At 35.0% G+C, this 23725-nt stretch overlaps 2 protein-coding genes across 5 annotated transcripts in view; one reads left to right on the plus strand and one right to left on the minus strand.

Annotated features, from left to right (window-relative positions):
• Nucleotides 1-8247: 8247 nt before the first annotated feature.
• LOC129729155 (odorant receptor Or2-like) lies at nucleotides 8248-9713 on the plus strand. The gene is made up of 5 exons (XM_055687636.1): nucleotides 8248-8481; nucleotides 8548-8631; nucleotides 8693-9208; nucleotides 9271-9480; nucleotides 9534-9713. The coding sequence occupies exons 1-5, from the start codon at nucleotides 8248-8250 to the stop codon at nucleotides 9633-9635; spliced, it is 1146 nt and encodes a 381-aa protein (XP_055543611.1). The 3' UTR covers nucleotides 9636-9713.
• A 6049-nt stretch (nucleotides 9714-15762) lies between these two features.
• Nucleotides 15763-23725, minus strand: part of LOC129730031 (protein peste) — a 43544-nt gene continuing 35581 nt past the window's right edge. For all 4 annotated transcript variants that reach the window (XM_055688996.1, XM_055688995.1, XM_055688997.1 and 1 more), the window contains exons 4-7: nucleotides 21907-22113; nucleotides 16896-17402; nucleotides 16758-16831; nucleotides 15763-16701 (exon numbers count right to left, since the gene is read on the minus strand). In XM_055688996.1, coding sequence (XP_055544971.1) covers nucleotides 16293-16701; nucleotides 16758-16831; nucleotides 16896-17402; nucleotides 21907-22113 — 1197 coding nt within the window. In that variant the 3' untranslated portion in view covers nucleotides 15763-16292. The remainder of the gene's footprint in view (nucleotides 16702-16757; nucleotides 16832-16895; nucleotides 17403-21906; nucleotides 22114-23725) is intronic.

A 23725-nucleotide genomic window follows, 5' to 3' on the forward strand; every position in this document is an offset into this window, starting at 1 on the left:
ATACGAATGGAATAAGGTTTGGAGAAATATTTTCTTAAAAGATTTGCCACCCGAACATACATGGTATCTTCTAATAAACGAGAAGTTGCCCTGCGCTGAAAAAAATTTCCGTTTCGGACGTTTGGAGACACCGTTCTGTGTTTTTTGTCCTCAAGAAATTGAGGATCTGAAACATAAATACTCGTCATGCAGTAAAGTCAGAAATTGTTGGTGGTTTTGGTTGGTGGTTGAGAGAAAACGAGCCATTAAAATATTTGCATTTCACCTTCACTACGTTCACAACACACCTAGAGACAATTTGGATTTGAACGAACTAATTTTCCTCCAAAGTTTAGGACTGTGAAATTTACACGCACCATATATATATATATATATATATATATATATATATATATATATATATATATATATATATATATATATATATATATATATATATATATATATATATATATATATATATATATATATATATATATATATATATATATATATATATATATATATATATATATATATATATATATATATATATATATACTAGTTGAACGTTCCCGGCGATGCTCGGGATCAAAGGTTTTAAATTTCAGAATCATTTTTTTATAATTCATTACTGCTTTAGCATAACTTACTTAAAAAATATTTCACATCTTATACGTTCATCATCACTTTAAATACTTCAATATTTTGAGAACAGAACACACATAAACTGGAAGTCGCCATATCGGATTTCCAAACGACGTGTGGAATTCCACTTTCGGAATTATTGAAATGGTTGGCCAAATACCACTTTAGGTTATTTTTCTGAAGCCGGAAGTCGCCGTTTTGGAAAATGTTGCGTGGAGTCATCCCAGTTTCGAATATACCTGTACTGGGTGATATTCGGGCTATTTGACAAGCGTTTACAGTAAAACCTCTTTTTAGGAAATTAAAGTAAGTAAGAAGAATTTAGCATGATTATTCTTGCTTATTTCTCCTCTATAATGAAATCTAAAGAGATGCTTGTGATATTTTTCAAAACGAATATGTTTGTTGGTGCCAAGGAACACGTCTGAGTAGAAGTGAAGGTTTTCTGAAAACTAACAATTGTGCTTTAATCCACAAAACTATGTAGAAAATAAAAAATGACTTTCAATGCTTAAGTCGCCTCTTGATCTATGTTCAAACCAATGAAATGGGACCTTTCCTCCAGCTAAATGTTCAAAGATCTAGTTTGGGTAAAGGTAAAAAAGTAAATCGAATCCCGTTATGTGTTACTATTCACAAATCTACGAATACATCAGAAATGTAAATTTTTTATGCTCGACTCGCACTGATTCAAAACATGGATTTTTCTGCAAAAAAAATATTTGGAAATGTTAAAGAAACAACGAACATTTTATTGAAAGAAAAATCACATGTCATCGTTTTGAATTTTGATTTAGATGCGACTTGAGCTTATGCATAAAAAGTCAAGGTTTTGCATGTATAATTTGTTTTTAAAAAAAAAATCAAAGAAAGTATTTTAAGGTGTTTCTTCGTATGCAGAAAATCATCTTCAAAAACGCTTCGAACATACGTAGTTTTTCGAGTAATATGTCAACTTTTAGCAATTTTTTTTTCTCAAATGTCTTTCCTGAACATTAACTAACATTTTATTGGAAAACAACACATATCATAGCTTTGAATTTTGATTTTAATATTTCATATATATTTCAAGTTTTAGTAATTAACCATTAATTATTTTTCCTCGAATGTCTTTCCTGAACATTAGCAAACATTTTAATGAAAAAAAGATCTCATGTCATCGCTTTGAATTTTGGTTTAGAGGTAAATTCAGCACAAAAAATCACAATTTTGCATGTTTTACGTAGTTTTGTGAATAATATCTCTAGTTTTAGTAATCAGATACTAATTTTTTCTCGAATGTCTTTTCATAACATTACAAACATTTTAATGAATAAAGAATCGCATGTCATTGCTTTGAATTATGATTTAGCCGCAAATTCAGCTTAAAAAGTCATAATTTTGCTTTTTTTCTCGTAGTTTTGTGAATAATATCTCAAATTTTAGTAATCAGCTATTAATTATTCTTCCTCATATGTCTTTCCTAAACATTAACAAACATTTTAATATCATCATCACTTCGAATGTTGATTTAGAAGTAAAAAGTCACAATTTCGCATGTTTTACGAAGTTTTGTGAATAATATCTCAAGTGTTAGTAATCAGATACTTATTATTTTTCCTCGAATGTCTTTCTGAACGTAAAAAACATTTTAATGAAAAAAGAATCACATGTCAGCGCTTTGAATTTTGATTTAGAGGCAAATTCAGCTTGAAAAGTCATAATTTTGCATGTTTTACGTAGTTTTGTGAATAATATCTCAAGTTTTAGTAATTAGATACCTATTATTTTTTCTCAAATGTCTTTCTTAAACATCAACGAACATTTTAATGAAAAAAGAATCACATGTCATCGCTTTGAATTTTGATTTGGAGACGAATTAAGTATAAAAAGTTATAATTTTGCATGTTTTACGTAGTTTTGTGAATAATATCTCAAATTTTAGTGATCAGATACTAATTATTTTTCCTCAAATGTCTTTCCTGAACATTAACAAACATTTTAGTGAAAAAAGAATCATATGTCATCGCTTTGAATTATGATTTAGAGGCAAATTTAGCACAGAAAGTCATAATTTTGCATGTTTTACGTAGTTTCGTGAATAAAACCTCAAGTTTTAGTAATTAGATACCTATTATTTTTTCTCAAATGTCTTTCTTGAACATCAACGAACATTTTCATGTTCAAACCTACATGTCACCGCTTATTATTTTTGATTTAGAACGATTCAAAATGATGATGATTATTTTACACCTCAAAGACTGAGGGAATAATATCAATAATATCAAGCGTTACGGAATTCCATTTTTATATAGTAGATATATATATATATATATATATATATATATATATATATATATATATATATATATATATATATATATATATATATATATATATATATATATATATTTATATATATATATATATATATATATATATATATATATATATATATATATATATATATATATATATATATATTTTTTTTTTTTTTTTTTTTTTTTTTTTTTTTTAATTGCTACCCTGTAAATACTGTAAATATGAGATCTGAATTATCAAAATAAACACATTTTTAGAAAAAGAAAAAAAAACATGATCTTATCACAACAAAAAAAAAATCACCGTGAATTGGGCGGAATGATAAAAATCGTTCCTTTTTTTGTTGTGGGCTTCAATTGAAATTCATGATATTTTAAGTGGAATGATACACTTTTATTGTACATTGGAATATAAGCTCAAGATACAAACGAATAAACAAAAAAGTTAGTTTCACGAACATTAAAATTAGCTATTAAACATACAATGCCAATTCGATTTTGTTCTGCCATATAGTTAAAGCTTGTATATTTTAAATGCACTTTCTACAACTAAAACTGCATTATTCTTAGTTTAGAATTATCTTGAAGGAGCGTGGTAAATCGAAATAGAATGCGTGAGCAAGCCGAATGTGAATCTGGCGAGTAGAGATAAAAACCAATCTTCCATCTTGAGGTACGATGCTGGCCTAACAAGCCAGTCGTCGTATGTCTGAGTCCCGGCTTGGGAGAGAAGAAATCTGGTCCTAAAGTTATACCAATTTTTATATATCATTTGAAAAAGATGTGTTTTCTGTGCGAAACGTGAATTTTAAACAATGTTTATCATTGTCCTTCGGTTTTTAAATAAAGAGTAAATGCTCGATATGTGTTAAATGACAGTTCACCCATGTACGATATATGGGCCAACTGTCATTTGACATCTTTCGAGCAGTTTTTTCTATAATTCATTGAAAAATCGAACGAAAACGATGAACTTCCTTTCAAAATCACGTTTTGCTAAAGAAAATACACCCTTTCAGCTGATACCTTACAATCAGTAAACCCTGTATAACTCTTAGGACCCAATTTTCCTGTACAAGATGCGGCGAAAAAAATGCGAAAATTTATGGTGTTTTTTCAAGTAATATTGGAAGCATTTTTAGGAAATAATATCAACATTTTCGAATTTAGTTATCTGTGTAAGGTCATATCCAACCCATATTTAACATTTAATCTGAGTAAGGTCATATCCATATTTACTCGATGTGTCCTCCATTTTTAGCGATGGCTTATATTTAGAACGTACCGCAACTTTTGCACAGACCGATTTGATCACGATTTGCGTACGTGCAAACCGAGGACATCCACTTCCCGTCTTTCGCTGTTTAGAGTCATCCTGTAGAGACTTTTTGATGCGACAAACTGTAACCAAATGACATCCCTTGACAGTCTCTTTCGGCATCTTTTGGGCGAACAGTAAACTCGCATTACTTATCTGGCGTACATTTTAGTTTAATGCAATAAACCGATTTCGATTCGAGCGATTTTTGTTCGTTTCGACCACATTTGACATTACCGATTTCGATGCGAGCTCGAAGCGAGTAGATGGCGTATTTATTGAAGTTGATCTTCGAGCAAAACTGTTATTACGTAATGGTATGATCGAGCTGTTTTAAGCTCGAAAGTAATGAAAATCGGTCGATATGTTGGAGGCATTCGTTTGTACCTAGGTTTGTTGATTAAAACGGTCGATGGTTATTTTTATCAAACGGTGTAACGATCGATAGAGCCATTGCCAACAGAAAATTGCTTCCGGATTCAAAGTACATGTAACTGCTAGCTTCAACGGAGCAGAAATTGTACGTGTGAAATTGTTGTATTCAAAATATGTTTAAGTGCGAAGAATCGTTAAAAACATTTTTTTAACTTTTACAGATCAAAATTTTGTTTTACTGTCAAATCTTATTATAAACGTAAAAAAATACAAATCGCTAGGGGCAAGACGCTATTGATATATGGTGAAATATTTTCAATATTCGATATTACAAAGCATTTATAGAACATTCACGAGCAATTCCGAAGGAGCTTAAGTATGATATTTTTGACAATTAAAACATTGAACGTTGCATCAAAAACATGGTAAAGCTGCACACAATTTTAATTTATGATTATTAATTCTGAAGAGCGGTTTAATTAAATCGTTCATTAATATTAAGAAAACCTTGTTGCCGTGCTAAATCGATTGGTATTTTATTTTAAGTGTATCCTTATCTCGAGCCTTCTTTATGAATCGAAAACATTTCGCTATTGGCGAAATATGAACTTTCCGCGGATTGAGACATACATCAACGCTTGGTAGCAGAAATTGACAGGTTGCAAGTTTTCTCAGGTATTTACTTGACGAATCAATGATTCAATATTGAGTCGAATGCATATTTATATTGATTGCAACAATGTGTCATATAGTAAACATCGAATTTAAATCTAATTCACTCAGCAGTGATATGGATGGCTAACTTTTATGAGCCCTCACTCCATGGTATATTTTGATATCCAACAAAAGACTGTATGAATATGGTATGATTATATGGATACTGATACATAGTTATAATTTTAATTATGTTGTGGTATTATCGTTGTGGTAGTATCATTCGTAATAAATAGTTTTTTTAATGATACCGGTAATTTAGGTTAAGCTGAAATTCAGGCAGTTCTGACTAATTGAAAATAAACCATTGAAACACTGAAAATATTTGAAAAAAAAACAAAAGAGATAATTATAGAAACAGAGCATTAACAATAAAAGTGAACGCCATGTCAACTCTTTTATCAGGTTGGGTAGCAAAACTATTTTTTAAATACTCAGTGCGTTGGTGGTCAGAATTTCAAATAAGAATTAAAACTTTAAGAAAAAAATGTCTGAAAGTCGAATGAATCAGCCTGACAATCGAAGAGATTTATATCATCCAAAAAAAACATTAATATTTCAATATTTCCAAAAAGGGCATATACCTTCAGTGGTCTTGTAACGGACCACTGTTTAACAAATTAAATCTTACTTCAAACAGATAGGTGATTTGCAAGTTGATGACTGCTGCTCCTGTAATGTGATTGTGAAGCATTTTTCAAAAACGGAGCAATTTTTTTGATAAGAATCCAATACAATCATTATTAAAATTAAAAAAAAAATTAAACCTTGCCTAAAATCTTGCAGTTACTCATGTCGTTTTCGTTTTCGCGGTGTAGCTACACTCGGACTACACTTTTGACACCGTAAATGTTTTATTTCACTTTCCGGACTACACTTTTTCTGTCCCGGACCACACCCGAAAAAAGCAGAGTGTACTGTAGAGAGTTACCAACATATTCACACGTATGTGTTAAAACTGGTTTGTTTTGGTTCTCGTTCCAAGTGGTAAAATGTCAGGTAAATTTTTTTTCCAGCACAATTGCGAGATGGACATATGAAATGGAAACGAGACAAAATGACGATGGCGATAATGACCAAAACAAAACAAATTGACAGTTATCACTATTATTCCGCATACCATTGCAACTACCCTGAAAGTGTTTTTTTTTTTTTCAAGCGGCAAAGTTTAATCCGGGACGATGTAGCTACACCTATAATTGATATTTTTTTCAAAGTATTCAAATGGTACATATTTGAATAAAACTATGGCGATTTCTTTTCAAAAATTTCGTGCTTAGGTTCAGGCTAAATTATTCGAAATTAAATTTTCGGTTTTATTTCAATTGCAGTTGCACTGTCACTGACTAACTTGATTTCATATTTTGAGGCTTTTTGTACTAAATATCTCTTAAAGATAGTATGTTAATAAAACTAACATTCACAGAGTGAATGAAAGAGAAATCACGTTTTTGAGCTCTTGTATCACTGCGTAATGGCGTGCCTTTTTATAAATAACAAACCCTTCACGGAATCTTGCGGAATCTTTATAAAAAAAAAAGCTCATTAATTCCAAGTACGGGGCTCGATTTCTGAAGTCGTTCTACAGTGCCGGGTTATTTAAAAAAGAACGTAGCAGAAATCTCAAGAAATCTTAAGTTTAGGGTGTTAGCTCAGAAATTTTAAAACAATCCATATTAGGTGTCAAAAGTGGTTTTAGTAATTTTTAACCAGAATATATTTGTTGTCGTTGTTAAAATTACGATTATTCACAACTGGTTTCGTGAAAATGGTATAACTCAAGATTGACCTCGAGGAGATAGTTATTTCTTACGTGAAATTCTCCATGGATCACGATGGAATTAACAAATTTAGTATGAAAATGGCTTCATTTGACGAAAAATTCAAATGTAATTTTAAATAAAAAAATAATCTATCTGGCAACACTTCCAGTAACAATTTTTATTGTTTCTGGATTCCTTTGTTTATTTTTATTGAAAATTATCTATCAGTATTTTTCGGACATCTTACGTCTATGAATTGTAAGAAAAAATTTTGTTTTGAAACAATGAGGAGGGTCCCACAAAGCAGGGGTATTCCAATCGACACCAAAATTGGAGTTTTTTCAATGTAAACCTAGATGAATAATTCCCAAAACTTTGAGCCTACACAGTAAAAAATTCTGAATATTACACGTCACGTAAAATATTTTCTCATTCAAATTTCAGTTGCTTTTGACGTAAACCATGATTTTGTTTGAAAATTATGTGCAATATCATTTAAATTTCTGTTGATTCTGACGTAAACCACGATTTTATTTGAAAATTATGTACAATATCATTTAAAGTTGCGTGGAATATTATGGAATTTTCCATCATAAGCGATGGAGGCAATTCTTACATGCGATTCGACATAAAGTTTTCTTACTGTGTAATCCATGAAGGTCGTGTCCAGATGGCGTGGACACTTGATATGGAACGACCAAATAAAGGTACTTCTTTTGATGGTGTTTTGATCTGCTTTTCGAGCAGGATACACTTTAATGCGATTTTCTACAATAGCAAAGGCTGATTGTAAATCGACTGTTATTTTGTTTAATCATACGCTGAAGATTACATGATTTGTCATATTTTCAAAGCCGCCTCTAGCTGAAAATTTGTGAAATTAAACCACAAAAACTAAGCGTTGACATTCGTGCTGATATCCTATCGCCCGGTGTCTAATTTCGAGTAGCTTATGTGTGGAGTGAATTTACAACTTTTCTTCAAAACATTTCTGCAACGTTGCATTAGAAAGCTGAAATATTGCGACAATATCATTGTCTTGTTGTCGCAACTGAACGCCGTATTTATGAGAGTGATACCATCCGGTAAAATGGTGTTTTTTGAGGATTATGCAAGCAAAGGACTTTCGCCATTCATTACACGGTAAGCAATGGCGCCGAAGAGTACGAAGATAAACAGTTTGAATTGTCCGATAGTTTCGATCAACGTCCACATTTGGCACTTTTGGTCGTACATTTATAGACATGACTTCAGGCGCTATATAGGGATCGTACTTGGACTTCTGCTGAATGCGTTTATGTTCGCTGATCTTTTTATGTCAGGAGCCGATTTCGAGCAAATGATTGTTAATGCATTTTTTGCTGTGCTTGGGTTTGATGTGATAGTAAGTGTTCGATCGAAGGTGAGTAGTTTCGAAGCCGCTATGGTTTCAATGGAGATTTTTTCACAGCTGCGTCCAATAAGCGTAGTGTACACTCGTGATAAATTTGAACAATTTTTGGAAAAAGTGTCATTCAAGTACAAGGAAATGGAGGTTTGTACGGCTGTGGGCTTGTGGGAGTAATACACCATTCATGCTGTTTTCACTCTTTTAGAAAATCGAAGACCATGTTGTGCTGGGAATAATTTCGAGACTCACGAAGCGAGCAAGAACGCTATCTATCGGCAATCTTGCAGTTTCATGCACCACCGCAGTATGTCTCATTATTTCTCCTCTGTTTAGCAGCAACCGTAGAATGTTATTCAGCATGTACATTCCCGGGGTGAATGTCTCAGCTTCGCCTCAGTATGAAATTTTATATGCCTTGCAGGCATTCTGGATGTGTCCTGCCTGCGGCATGTACGTCCCATTCACTAATTTATTCATGTCGGCTACGATTTTCGGCGTGATTCAGATGAAAACATTACAGCATCAGTTGACAACACTCAAGGATACTGTGAAGAACAAGGATGGAAAAAATCTACACAACACTGTGAACAGGATCATCGAAACTCATTTGCGTATCAAAGACTATGTGTTTGAGTTAAACTCCTTGGTCACCTTCATATGCTTTTTTGAGTTTATGACATTTGGAGTTTTGCTTTGTTCCTTGCTATTTCTACTAAATACGGTTTCTTTCCCAAACAGGTTTCTTTAAAAGATATGATTTTTGAAAGTAGTATTATTTTTTAGACCGCCAATAAGAGTCAGGTTTTGGTAATTGTGCCATATTCTGTGACAATAGTGACGCAGGTATTCGCGTTCTACTGGCACGCAAACGAGGTTCGCGAGGAAAGCATTAAAATCGCTGAGGCTGCTTACAATGGACCTTGGATGGACAAGGAGGAATCGATCAAGAAAAAGCTTCTGCTCGTTAGCCTCAGTGCCCAACGTCCGCTGGAGGTAGGTAGCAATATTTTGAATGGTTAATTACTGTCTTTATTTCTGATTTTCAGTTAACATTGGGCAATGTTTTTCCGATGACGTTGGAGATGTTTCAATCCCTGATGAATGCGTCCTACTCATATTGCACTTTGCTGAGACGTTTCAACAACTGAAAGATTCAAGTTGCTGTGTTTTATTGACAAATTTTTGGAGGGTTGATCAAAATTTTGATTCTCATTAATTTTAAACAAGAGCACACTGAAGCCTGTACCATGGAAAGTAAGGCCGTCAGAAAAAAACGCACTGTTTTGTTGAGTCAGTTCCAAAAGTACTGGCTCATTGCACTTATAGAACCTATTAGAGGAATAAATATTGTTCTTGATGTTAAAAATGACCTAAAAAACCTAAATTAATCCACCTAGCGGTCAGACCCAGCCTTTCTCATTCAGTTTTTTATTTGTTAAAATAGATTTACATGACTGCTTCAATCCAATAAATGTATATTCACTCTTTAGGTTCTAAAATATTGATGTTGTAATCTTTACATATAAAAATACAGACAAGTCTGTATGTCTGTCTGATCCATATAGGCCCGAAAACTACTGAACCGATTTACGTGAAAATTTGTATGTAGGGGTTTTTGGTGCCGATAAAGGTTCCTATGATAGTTTGAGACCCCTTCCTCTTCTGGAAGGGAGGAGTCCCATAGGGAGGGATCCCATGAAAATGAAACACAAATTTCGCACAGCTCAAGAACCAATCAAGAAAATACAACCAAATTTGGTATGTTTGGAATGTTTTTAGAGGTAACAAATATGTCCATAATGGTTTACGCCCCTCCCTCTTCTGGAAGTACATGTTTCTTCACAAATTTCTGCACATCTCGCGAACTAATCAACTAAATGGAACCATATTGGCAGGTGAATGTTTTTAGTGGCAACAGATATGTTCCATAATAGACATCAGACAACATTTTGGATTGTAAGATGGCAACTTCCGGTTTCTGGAAAACAGCCAAAAATGGCCGATTTCCACCCGATATAATAATATCCGGATCTAGAATAATACACAGGAGCTAAAATCGACCAAAGATAGCATTTCAAATTCTAAGATGGCGACTTCCGGTTTCTGAAAACAGCTGAAAATGACCAAATACCACCCAATATTAGTTTACCTTTAACCAGTATGCCGTTCAAAATCCAGAAATTGTCTCCAAACACCATTATGAAATCCAAAATGGCGACTTCCGGTGTCGGAAAAACAGCGGCAAATGACCAAATACCATCAAATATGGGTATTTCCGGAACCGTAACGATGCACTGAAGCCACAAATCGACTTCAGACAACATTTTGAATTGTAAGATGCAGGGTGGCCACCCAACCGGGAAAACCGGGAGAACCGGGAAAAAACCTGGAATCGTTTGGAACCGGGAAAAACCGGGAAAAAACCGGGAATTTCACCGAACATTACAAGCCGGGGTGATATTGTGCCAGTGGGGGTGGAATTGTGCTATACAAACCCATTTTTTGTCAGCCATCTCATGGCGATCACAAGACCAAAATTTCTTAAGTAAGTTTCCTCGAATACTTAACCAAAAAGAGACTAGTCTTGTGACCCGGAAAAGATGGCTGACATATCTTACAGTGCATAAAACAGTTTTTGTTTTCATTCATCTTCCTCTTGGAAGCTAACTTGACCAAGGTAAGCTCCCTGGAAGTAGCATTCAAATGGCTCGAATTTTGCCTAGAGCAAATGTCGCCTATAGATGTCGCCAAGAATACTCACAACTATTGAGTATCCATTCGACAAAGACATTGCTGACTTCCTACCTTGATACTTTTTGTAGAGATCTGATAGCTGCTTCAGGCAAGAAACTTCCTAACTTTACTGTGTTCATTAAGAAGATCCTGATTCTATCGCATGGCAATGCCACGTTGGAGCGAGGTTCTCCGTGAACAAGGAGTGCGCAGTCATGAATTTGGAAAAAGACAGACTTGTAGCGCAGCGCTTGGTGTACGATACAGTACAGGTTGCCAGAGGAGGGCACGAAATTGATATTGATGAGGAGATGCGTGAGCTGCTGAAGTAACGTGTTTTAAGTGTTATGAAAATACTCTTTTATATATTGAATCTTATCTGGTTGAGGTAAAAACGATTCCTTCAAACTTAATTTGGCCTAGAATTCCTCGGTAATGAGTATTATATGCGTTGTTCATAAGATACTTGTAGACATCTCCTCTCGGAAAGGTGACATCCGTCACATTTTTCGATTTTTTGCGACTATATCTCTTGATTTCAAGAAGGCTGAACACGTCAAGAAGTGACTTAGAGCATATTGAGATATAAATCGAAAGTCACGCTTTTTTATTCCTTAACTGCATGAAAAACTACAGAATTCAAAAGTACAATTAACCAGGAAAAATATTTTAACGAACCGGGAAAAACCGGGAATTTAATTTCGGGTTTTGAGTGGCCACCCTGAAGATGGCAACTTCCGGTTTCTGGAAAACAGCCTGAAATGGACGATTCCCATTAAATATTAGTATTTCTGGAACCAGAAAGATGCACAGAAGCTAAAAATTGATCACAGACACAATCTTGAATTTTAAGATGGTGACTTCCGGTGTCTGGCAAACAGCCGGAAATGACCAAATACCATTCAATATGAATGTTTTCGGAACCAGAATTACGCCCAGATGACAGAAATTAATTTCACAGGCAATTTAAAAGTCCAAAATGACGACTTTCGGCTTCTGAAAACCAGTATCTCAAATACAATTTTGAAATCCAAGATGGCGACTACCGGTTTGTGAAAAACAGCCTAAAATAAACAAATACTATCCAATGTGAGTATCTCTGGAACCAGAATGATGCAAAGAGCTAACAATTGACCACTGGCACCATTTTGAATTGCTAAATGGCAACTTATAGGCAACAGTCGGAAATGACCGAATAATACTCAATATGGATATTTCCGTAAACGTGATGATGCATAGAATTCAAACATTGACCCTGGACACCATTTTGAAATTAAAGACGACCACTTTTAGTTTCCGGAAAATAACCAAAAATACCTCCCAATATGGGTATTTCCGGTGTTTGATGACAGAAAGTCTGCTGAAAAATACAGAATACCACCCAATATGAATATATTCAGAATTAAGGCGATGTACAGAAGCCAAAAATTGAGGATATTGTCATTTCGATAAAACCAATCATTTCAAACGGTTCGTTATTTGACTTTGATCATATCCTATGATCGATTCGTCGTGCATTTGCAGACTTTAAACACATTGCAAGAAATCAATGAATTTGGAACGTTCAAATAGTACGATACCACATTTAAATGATGTTGAGGCCACATATATCGATCAAAGCAGGTATAGTTTTAAATAGTCTTTGAATTTCTCTTCTTTCCATAACTTTTTAGCCACATATCGAATTGTTATGAAGTTTGTTATTTGTAAGTTTGAGAGATGACTCGTTCGTAAGACACTAGTTATGTTCAAATAAGCCATGTAATCTTTGAGATAATAGACTATCGTTGTTTTATTGACAATTTAATACATAACGGTTGCTTAAGTTCGATTATAATCAAATGAAATGGGAACGTGTAGGGCAGCCAAACTTTGAAACCACGTGTTCAATCATAATTCATCAGTTAACCCTTAACTAGCCCGCTCATCTGATAATAATAATCAAATCGGTTGTGTAGTTTCTGAGATAATGAAGTTTCGTGATTTTCACAAGTTGGTACATTACAAATGAAGTGACAGTTCGATTACAGTGAAATTCAATAGGATCTTCTGAGGCAGCTAGACCATTCTTTTGACACTAATTTTGTGGAAATCGGGTCGGCCATCTCTGAGATAAGTGAGTGAGTCCAAGTAGTCTTCGGAATATGTTCCTTTGCATAGCTGGATTTCACATTTTTAAACATAACAGGCAAAGTAATTGTCCGATTGCAAAACAAATCAATAGGGTCTTATGGGGCAACTAGACCTTCCATTTGACACTGATTTTATGAAAATCAGTACAGCCATCTCTGAGAAACATGAGTGAGATTAAACAGTCTTCAGAACACGTTTCTTTTCATAACTTTTGAACCACATGTTCAATCTTGATGAAATTCAAAAGTTAAGGGTTTTTTAGGTACCCCGTTCTTTTGAGACCAATTTTGTTCAAATCGGTTGTGTAGTTTCTGAGATTTTGTTGTTTCGTGATTTCCACATTTTTAAACATAACCTCTCAACTAAAAATCCGATTACAATAAAATTCAATAGGGTCTTATGGGGCAACAAGACCTTTCATTTGCAATTAATTTCATGAAAATCGGTCATACATACATACATACATACATACATACAGAAAATGCTCAGCTCGTCGAGCTGAGTCGAGTGATATATGCCATTCGGCCCTTTGGAGCACTTTTATACTTTCGGTTTTGCAAGTGATTGCTATACTCTCTAGGAGAAAGGCAAAACCTTCACGAAAATTGTTCACGATTCAATATTTTCACAGTATATTGACAAGTCTTAAAATATATTTTAAAACGATATAGTGCAACATTCTTAAACCTTTCAAAACCCCATGGAGTGGATGTTTTCTATTGCATGAGCTCCATTCTTAACCACATCCCATCAGCCCAATAACCGAATCATACGCTGCTTTGAAGTCTGTAAATAGTCGATGATCCCACAAATTGATTTTTTTGAACTTGTCATGGGTCGGAAGCAGAGCGAATAATTAAGCTACTAAGGATCACTTTTCACCAAACTCGTTTTGGAATTTTTCAACAGAAGTTTTCAGCAAGTTCCAACTAATTTGGGTTATTTTTTTTTTTTTTTTTTTTTTAACCTTTCCCATGGTCATCGAATCCACACTTTACAAACTACAAACTCGAACTTTCGAATATTGAACTTTTTTAAATTTAGAATGGTGCTTATTACGGGAGTCACTTCACGGTAAAATCAGAGTGAAGTGAATAAAGTCTTATTACGGGACTCACGTAAGTGAGAAAAACGTCGCAAAGTGACATCTTTGGTGGAATCTGGGTTATTATGAGTGTCATATCAGTGAAGTGAGAACGGAAAAAGCGACGTTTCGCGTGGAATTATTTCACGATTATTTTGAACGGTGAAATGATTCCACGAAGATGCCATAAGTCTTAAAGTTGATTGATTTGTGATCTAATGGTAAATATTGGATTTATTCTTCAGTAACGAAACGAATCCGAATTTGATCCGTGCCTTAAAGCGGTAAAATTTTCATTTTTTTGCCCGATGAAAAAAATGCACTAGTTCAGTAAATTTTCGATACCGAAAAAACATTTTTTTATGCCGATTGTCATAGAAATGCAGAACACGTCAAGATCTGGTTTATTCTGAAAAAAAAACGGAAAAAACGACTTTCTGGGACTTAGAGATTTTTGAGCTGGGAAACAATCTCATTTCACTTGTCCTATTCCCAATTTCATTTCACTGTCAATTTCACTCCACGGAGGTGATTTTTGTCACCTCACTTGAGGTGGAATCGGGAATAGGTCTAAAAAAGTGAAGTGAGCGTGAGAGTGAAATATATTCCACCATGAAGTGACTCCCGTAATAAGCACCAATAAGAAACTGTTAGCGTCGTCTCTACGTTTCTACATCTTTCAAACCACTCGACAAATTATGAACGGAACGCATATGAGTTTTGGTAAGCATTACATTAAAAAACACTGACGATTTGCGAGAGTTTTTCTAACAAAAAGATCGAGTTCACTGTGACAAAAAGCAGAAACATTGGCAAAACCACTTCACCAAGAATATCACATCTTGCAACTTGTGAATTAGAAGCATTTTTTAATTATAATTTCAATAATGCTACATACCATGCCTTCTATATTCATGATATTAATACACTCAAGTAACATTTCACAACTTAACACACTAAAAATTAAACTTATCATTTTGCTGTAGAGAAAATATATCTAAACAAATCCGAAAATGTTACTAGCTGTTGCCAAGTGATGTATCGTCTCCTAATCTCCAAGCAGAGCAAACAATTTTCCAGCGCCTACTTTATTATCAAATCGTTACACCTCTCAGGTTACACCATGTTGTTGATTTAACCATGAAAGTACATAACCACAACGCATTTCTTCTGATGCCCAGCAGATTCACTGGCTAAGAAGAAATAAGGATACAATCTCATTAGCTAGCTTTATAGACCATAAGTTCATTATTGAACTATTACGATATATTGTCATCTGTGTAGGACATTTGGGAATATTCGGCCTAAAAGCAATTTGGTCAGACTTGTTTCAATCAACCGATAACCGGTCAACCGGTATTCGGTTTTCTATTCATTGTTTTTTTTTTTTTGCTTGTGTTTCATCAAATTCACCTGCAACACAGGAACTGTACCGTAATAAGACTCTGAAAGTTTCGTAAAAATTCCCATAAAAAAGTGGCAACTTTGGTCCGTCTGTAATCGTACTGGCACTTGGTTCGGTTTTTTTTTTTTTTTTTAGAATATTAACCTAAACTTCTACATGACTATGATTAACTGGTAACATGCACTTAACACTAAGATGAGGAATCATTCCATTTCCTGTACATGGTCATATTTTCCTAGGGATTATTGTTCGCTGTTTGGCTCGGACCAAACACCCGCCAAAAGCACAAGAAAACAACTTGTGTTTCTTCAATACAAACAGGTACTTAACAGCTAATCTCCTAAAAGTAAATTCAGAGAACTGGAACGCTTCTTTCTCTCCTGTCTCGGAAAACTGAGAGAAGAAAGTCTTTTTGGTAGTTTGTCCGTTGTTTTGCGGCCGCGGACCGTTTCACGTCTTTGTAGTGCCATTTTCGGTGACCAATCGAAGCGCCTTGGTCTCGATTAGCGGATGTGATTCAACGATCGACGCCTGGTGCAGCTTACCATTGCCGGAAGCTTCCTTTTCCTTCTCCGGCAGAAGGATCGCAGACTTGGCAAGGTTTTGCTGCAGCAGCGCTTTCTCGGTACCCACGGTATCTTTCACTGTGTTACGGCGTCGGTTCAGAAGAAGCATTCGTTCCACCGGACACCAAGCAATCATGACTGCTCCTAGAACGAGCATGACAATGCCACAGATTCGAGCTGTTTTCGGTATACTGAGAGCTTGAGCAATTTCACCAACAAACTCCGGTTTCATTGTGACGTGCTGCTCGAACCAAAGCACCGGTAAGAACATTCGCTGAACATCCTCGTATAAACTAAAAAAAGAAGAAAATTGAAATTTGCTACTTAAAAAAACAAAATTCCAGCTTACGCTATATTAGGGTGGGATTCCATAAGTATGTTCAACTGCAACCTAGCCGCAACATCCAGTGGGATTCCGGTCGTCTGAAATGTATTTGAAAACAGAACGATTATAATTTTAAGTATTTAAAAAAAAAAAAATACTCACCGGTTCCAACGTCATGTAAAACTGATGTTTGTTTTTGTCCGGGTTCAAACCTTCCACCTGGTTCAGATAATACTCATCCGCTCCGTAAAAATGCGGAAACGACATAAACACCGGAGTTCCGAACCGACAGGACGAGATGTTCAGCACACCGGAAGGTACAATCTCTCCGGAACTGAAGCAGGCGGTCTCGGGAAACTTGGTACCATTGTCTACCGTTCGTGGGCCTCCAGCATACTTGTAACCCTGAATACCGGCGACCACTTCCTCTCGTTCGAAGTCCAGTGGCAAGCTACGACACATGTCGGGTGTAAACAGTTGTATCGGAACGTCCTTAGCCAAATCGGGTGGATAAAATTCACCAGCCGAACCATTCAGCATACCACAGTGATCGGCGAAGAAGTTTGTTCTTGGTTTGTAGTTCCACTGGGCCATCGAGCCGATTTTCGCTATGTCATCCACTCCGGTGTGAACGTTATAATGTCCGATCAAGTCGGCTGAATTATTTCGCTGGAATGAGGAAAAATTATCAGATAAGTGCAGTGCGTCTTGAACTGTCCTACAGATCAGACGTTTTTTCGGTTGCTTGTGGACTGGTCTTTGACTGCCTATAGCTTCAAAGTTTGTGTTTTGTCAGTGTGTCTTTTAAAGACTACCTGAAAGTTATTTCCCATCAGTCTTTCTCAAGACTACCTACTTTTGAATTTAACATTTGTTTTAACTTTTTTCGTATCACCTGAAATGGCTGGACGGAAAAAGAAACCTCGCATCGCTGCGGGGAGGAAAAGAGAGGCATCTCTTTCTGACACATCGAGTGTCTGTAGTGACAATCCTTTTGATATTTTGCCTGAGCAAGAAGCTGGTGAAATGGAAGTTACCAATAATGAAACTATACAAAATATAAAATCTTTAAAAAAGGAGAAAGTTCCACCTATTGTGGTAACTATTTCTTCTGAATTTAATATATTCAAAAAGGAACTTTCAACGTTTGTTTCTGACGTTAAAGTTACCTATCAAATTGGCCGTAGAGGTGAATGCCGCTTATTAGCCGACTCAGTAAAGGGTCGTGATCGTCTTGTTCAGTATTTAACTGACAAGATGTACAAATTTTTTACATATGACACCAAGAACGCCAAGCCGTTCAAGGTTGTCTTGAAAGGTCTCACCAACGATCAAACCGTTGATGAGATCAAACTTACTTTAACAGAATTACTTGGCATAGCCCCTACCCAAGTAATTCTAATGAAACAAAAATCACGAGGCGAAAACAGTCAGAGAACTGGAATTTCCCTTGTTAATTATTTAATTCATTTTAACCGCAATGAGGTTAACAACTTAAAATTTTTTGAAAAAGCACATGCTTTGTATAATGTGCGTGTAAAGTGGGAAACTTATAGGAAGTATGGCGGAGGTGAAAAGCATATCACCCAATGCCGTACTTGCCAACGTTATGGCCATGGTTCCAAATTCTGTAACATGGACCAAAAATGTCTTAATTGTGGAGACTCTTCTCACAAAAAGGACACATGTCCTGTGAAGGAGAGTAAAAATTTTCGCTGTGCGAATTGTAACGGCAACCATATGTCAAATTTTTATCAATGCCCAGTCCGTTTAGCAATTGTTAAGGCAAGGCAAGGTAAACAAAATTCAATTTCTCAATTAAAACCAACTTCAAAACAAAATTCTCCAAGCGTACCAGTGACGCATAGTTTACCTACTGCTTTGCATACCCGTTTAACTTATGCACAGGTTACAGGTAGTTCGAACATTATACCGCCTAGTGTTGGTAGTTCGAAAATGACCGTCAATATGGGTAAGCAAAACACGCTAGAAAATAATTGTACACCTATTACTCCAGCTAATATTGCTGCCGAAAATATTTTTTCTAATGTCAACTGCCTGGGGCCTATTACGGCAGGTAAACTTTCTTTTTTGCAACAGGCAATGTTCGATCTTATGAACGCCATGTTGCAGGCAAAATCAATGTTTGAAGCCATTCAAATAGGCACAAATTTTACTATTAAAATTGTTTCTAATTTAAAATTTAGCAATGATTTTAAATAAAACAATTAAAATATTAAATTGGAATGCTCGCTCATTGAAGGCCAATGAGAATGAGCTTTTTAATTTTTTAACAGTAAATAATGTGCATATTGCAATTATTACTGAAACATTTTTGAAACCTAACATAAAATTAAAATATGATCCCAATTACGTGGTTCATAGATATGATAGGATTCAGGGTTCCGGCGGTGGAGTTGCAATTGTTATTCATCGCCGAATCAAACATCGTGCTCTTCCCCATCTTGAGACGAAAGTTATGGAAACTTTGGGAATTGAAGTTCAAACTGAACTTGGGATTTTATTTATTGCCGCAGCATATTTACCATTTCAATGCACACGCGAGCTCAAAAATTATTTTAAAGGTGATTTACAAAAACTCACCAGAAATCGTTCGAAATTTTTCATAATCGGCGATTTTAACGCTAAACATCGTTCATGGAATAATTCTCAAAGTAATTCCAATGGCAAAATTTTATTCAATGATTGTTCTTCAGGATACTATTCTATTTTGTCTCCGAATAGTCCTACATGCTTTTCTTCTGTAAGAAACCCTTCAACAATTGATTTGGTGCTGACAGATCAAAGTCATGTATGTAGTGATTTGATCACACATGCTGACTTTGATTCTGACCATCTTCCAATAACTTTTTCTTTATCACATGAATCAGTTTTAAACCCTATGAGCTCTGTTTTTAATTATAACAAAGCTAATTGGGAAAGATACAAAACTCATATTGAGAGAAATTTCAATAATGAGCTTGATTTGCAAAACGAAGTGAATATTGATTCCGCTTTGGAAGCATTAAAATGTGCAATTGTTGATGCCAGGAATTATTCTGTTCCAAAGGCTCAAGTGAAATTTGATTCACCAATAATTGACGAAAATCTTCAACTTCTAATTCGTTTGAAAAATGTCCGCAGACGTCAATATCAACGTTCTCGTGACCCTGTTTTTAAAACTAATTATAAAGATTTACAGAAAGAGATTAAACATAGATTTACTCTTCTGAGAAATCAAAATTTTGAGACTAAAGTTGAAAAATTGAAACCATATTCAAAACCATTTTGGAAGCTGTCGAAGATTCTTAAGAAACCTTCAAAGCCTATTCCAGTTTTAAAAGATGGTGAACGTTTTCTTGTATCCAATGAACAAAAGGCTCAAAGACTTGCTCAGCAGTTTGAGAGTGTTCATAACTCAAATTTGAATTTTGTGAGTCCAATTGAAAATGAAGTCACACGTCAATTTGATTTAATTTCTTCCCAGAATTTTTTACCTGCAGAAATAATTGAAACTAACTTGAATGAGATTAAATCAATTATTAAAAATTTCAAAAATATGAAAGCACCTGGTGACGATGGAATCTTTAATATACTAATCAAACATCTCCCTGAGAGCACAATGGAATTTTTAGTGAAAATTTTCAATTGCTGCTTCAAAATTGCATATTTTCCCAAATTATGGAAAAATGCAAAAATTACTCCCATTTTAAAACCGGATAAGAACCCAGCTGAAGTTTCAAGTTATCGACCAATCAGTTTGCTTTCTTCAATAAGTAAACTGTTTGAGAGAGTTATTCTTAACAGAATGATGTCACACATCAACGAAAATTCAATTTTTGCAAATGAACAGTTTGGATTTCGCCATGGGCATTCCACAACTCATCAATTGCTCAGAGTTACTAATATGATACGAGCTAACAAATCTGAAGGTTATTCCACTGGAGCTGCTCTTTTAGACATAGAAAAAGCATTCGACAGTGTTTGGCATAAAGGTTTGATTGCGAAATTGCAAACTTTTAATTTTCCAATTTTCCTAATCAAAATTTTAAAAAATTATCTTACTGATCGAACTCTGCAGGTTGTCTATCAGAATTCAAAATCTGATAGATTTCCTGTCAGAGCAGGTGTGCCTCAAGGTTCAGTCTTGGGTCCAGTCCTGTACAACATATTCACTTCAGATCTTCCTGATTTGCCTCCAGGATGCACAAAGTCATTGTTCTGCGATGACACAAGCATTTCCGTAAAAGGAAAAAGTCTTCGTGTCATATGCAGTCGATTGCAGAAAAGTTTAGATATTTTTTCTTCCTACTTGCAAAAGTGGAAAATCTCTCCCAATGCTTCTAAAACTCAAATGATAATTTTTCCGCATAAGCCTAGGGCTTTTTTCCTCAAGCCAAACAATAATCACGTTGTTAAGATGAATGGGGTTATTTTAAGTTGGTCCGACAAGGTTAAGTACTTGGGACTAATTTATGATAAAAAACTTATTTTCAAAGAGCACATTGAGAGTATACAAGCCAAGTGCATCAAATATACGAGATGTTTATATCCTCTCATTAACAGGAATTCTAAACTTTGTTTAAAGAACAAACTATTGATTTACAAACAAATTTTTAGACCAGCAATGCTTTATGCTGTACCGATCTGGTCAAGTTGCTGTTCAACAAGGAAGAAAACGCTCCAAAGGATTCAGAATAAAATTCTGAAAATGATTTTGAAGCGTCCTCCTCGGTTTGGTACACTCGAATTACATAGACTTACTGGTGTTGAACCATTAGAAGCTATGTCAAATAAAATTATTAACAATTTTCGACAAAAATCGTTGCAATCCTCAATTGCTACGATAAGCTCTCTTTATAGCCAATAAGTTAGCAATTAAGTTAGTTGTAAGTTTACTTCCCCTTTTCTGACAAGTAGGTTTAAAGCCCTACGAATGATAAGTCCTAATTGCGAAAGCAAACAAATCCTAACAATTAAAATTACAAATTTCTAACAGTGTTGAGAAGTCACCATTTGTGATTGGACACACATACTCATTATTTACTAATATTTATCATAAATACTTAAGCTACTAACAAATCCCCCCTTAAAAAAAAAAAAAAAAAAAAAAAAAAAAAATATCAGATAAGTGCTCATCAGATGGGTTTGATAAAATAGAAGATAGACTTACCGTGTAGAACCAACCGACCCGATCGAAGGGCACTTCGCTGGCGTCGAACAATTGCTTTCCCATCAGGACCATGTTGTCTTCGTAGCCATCGAACAGTAGCTCACCGGCAGTTTTCACGACAAATACGTCCTGGTCGTAGAGGTTCAGTCCCATCGAAACACCTTTCTGTTTGACGTAGTTCCACGTTCGGGCCCGATTCGCTGCTGACTGAGAAAAAGAAAACAGAACAGCAGGACGATTTATTGATTTTCGTCAATCATTTTCATTTTTGTTATTGAGCAGCTGTTGATTTTTTTTGTTTTATACGATGTAATCATCATCTAATGCAATTTTCACGTAACAATGGCGTGTGCTAGGTATTCAATCACACAAACACTGCATATGCAATTAAGTGCATATTCAACATATTTTATCAAGTTATCGATGAGATAAAACTTGCGTCATAGCTAAAGCACATTGGTTATCCATAATTCTTACCTAATCAAAAGTTACCGCAAATTCGCACAATATTGATGAGTTTTCGAGCTATGCAAGTTTTGCAAATTTTTGAAGTGTTCATAAACCTGGATTGATGTTTGAAGCAGCTTGCAATAATGGCCTTATAGGGTAAGGAACGGCTTGAGCAATGGTGTCTATTATGATTAGTCGAAGAAAACGGGCCTCAAACTTCTGATTTTCAATCAATATCTGCACTTTTATTGAATGAAAACTCTGATCAACTAGCTCGTTGAACACAGAAAAATCTTTGAATAAACATCAATCGAAAAAATCAACCTAAATTGTAGCCATTCAGACGCCATGATGCAAACTGCTTAGAAGAGATTCGAGGTGTTTCAAGTACTGTCCATCAGTTGGGAAGCTCAGTTGATTATTGCTTAAGTCTGGTAAACAAGATTTAAAATCTAAAAACAAGAGCTGACAGAGAGTTGAAACAAATTGATATACTTATGTTTGTATTTCACTTTGCACATTTCGAGTATTTCGTCTGAATACACAGGAGGCCGCATAAGCTGCCTAAAATAGGTGCCCTACTACGGAACCATGAAGAAGAATTTCATTTTTATCTAACCCACCTAAAATCAGAAAACACTTTTCTTACGCAAAAAAATCTATCCATTGCATCTATTTTTTAATGTAACTGCAGTCAAACTTTGAAAAAAATTTGATCAGGATATATTTATTTGTTTACTTTTAACCCTAAACGTTGTTTTTTTTTTCAATTATTTGAATTTTTTTATTTGTTTTTAACTTTCTTAATTTTTTGTTTGCATTCTTTTATATTTGTTAATATTTTTTTATTTCACTTTTTTTCAATGAATGATTCAATTATGGAACGAATTACGCAGTACAAAAAAAACTATTTTTCTATTTTTTTTTTAAACAAAACGCGCCGAATTCGTCGCAGAAATTGTCGCCATGCAGTTTGTTTCCTTTTATTTACTGCAGTTTTCGTACCGAGAAACCAATGAAAGCGTTTTGATCTGGAAGGTTTGTTTACTTAGTGGTGAAAATTTCGTCAGGATTGGTACACGCGTTGGAAATTTATCCAGAATGGAATACGAGAGACAAGACAAAATTGTGCACACCTACGTTAAAAATCCAACTTGATTAGGAAGAATGTTCGCCTAAGTTCTCAAAGCACCGAAATCGACTGTGAATACCGTGCTCAAACGTAACCGGGACACTTTGACGGTGGATCGCGCTAAACAAACCAAACGTAGAAGTGGAACATTGGACCGAAAATTGGACGAGCGAAGGTCATCTGGGCAGTCCGGAATAATCCTGAGGTCTCCCTCCGTAATTTGGCGAAAACGTTCAA

Source organism: Wyeomyia smithii, chromosome 3 (genome assembly GCF_029784165.1).
Source record: "Wyeomyia smithii strain HCP4-BCI-WySm-NY-G18 chromosome 3, ASM2978416v1, whole genome shotgun sequence".
In the NCBI taxonomy this organism is placed as follows: Eukaryota; Metazoa; Arthropoda; class Insecta; order Diptera; family Culicidae; genus Wyeomyia; species Wyeomyia smithii.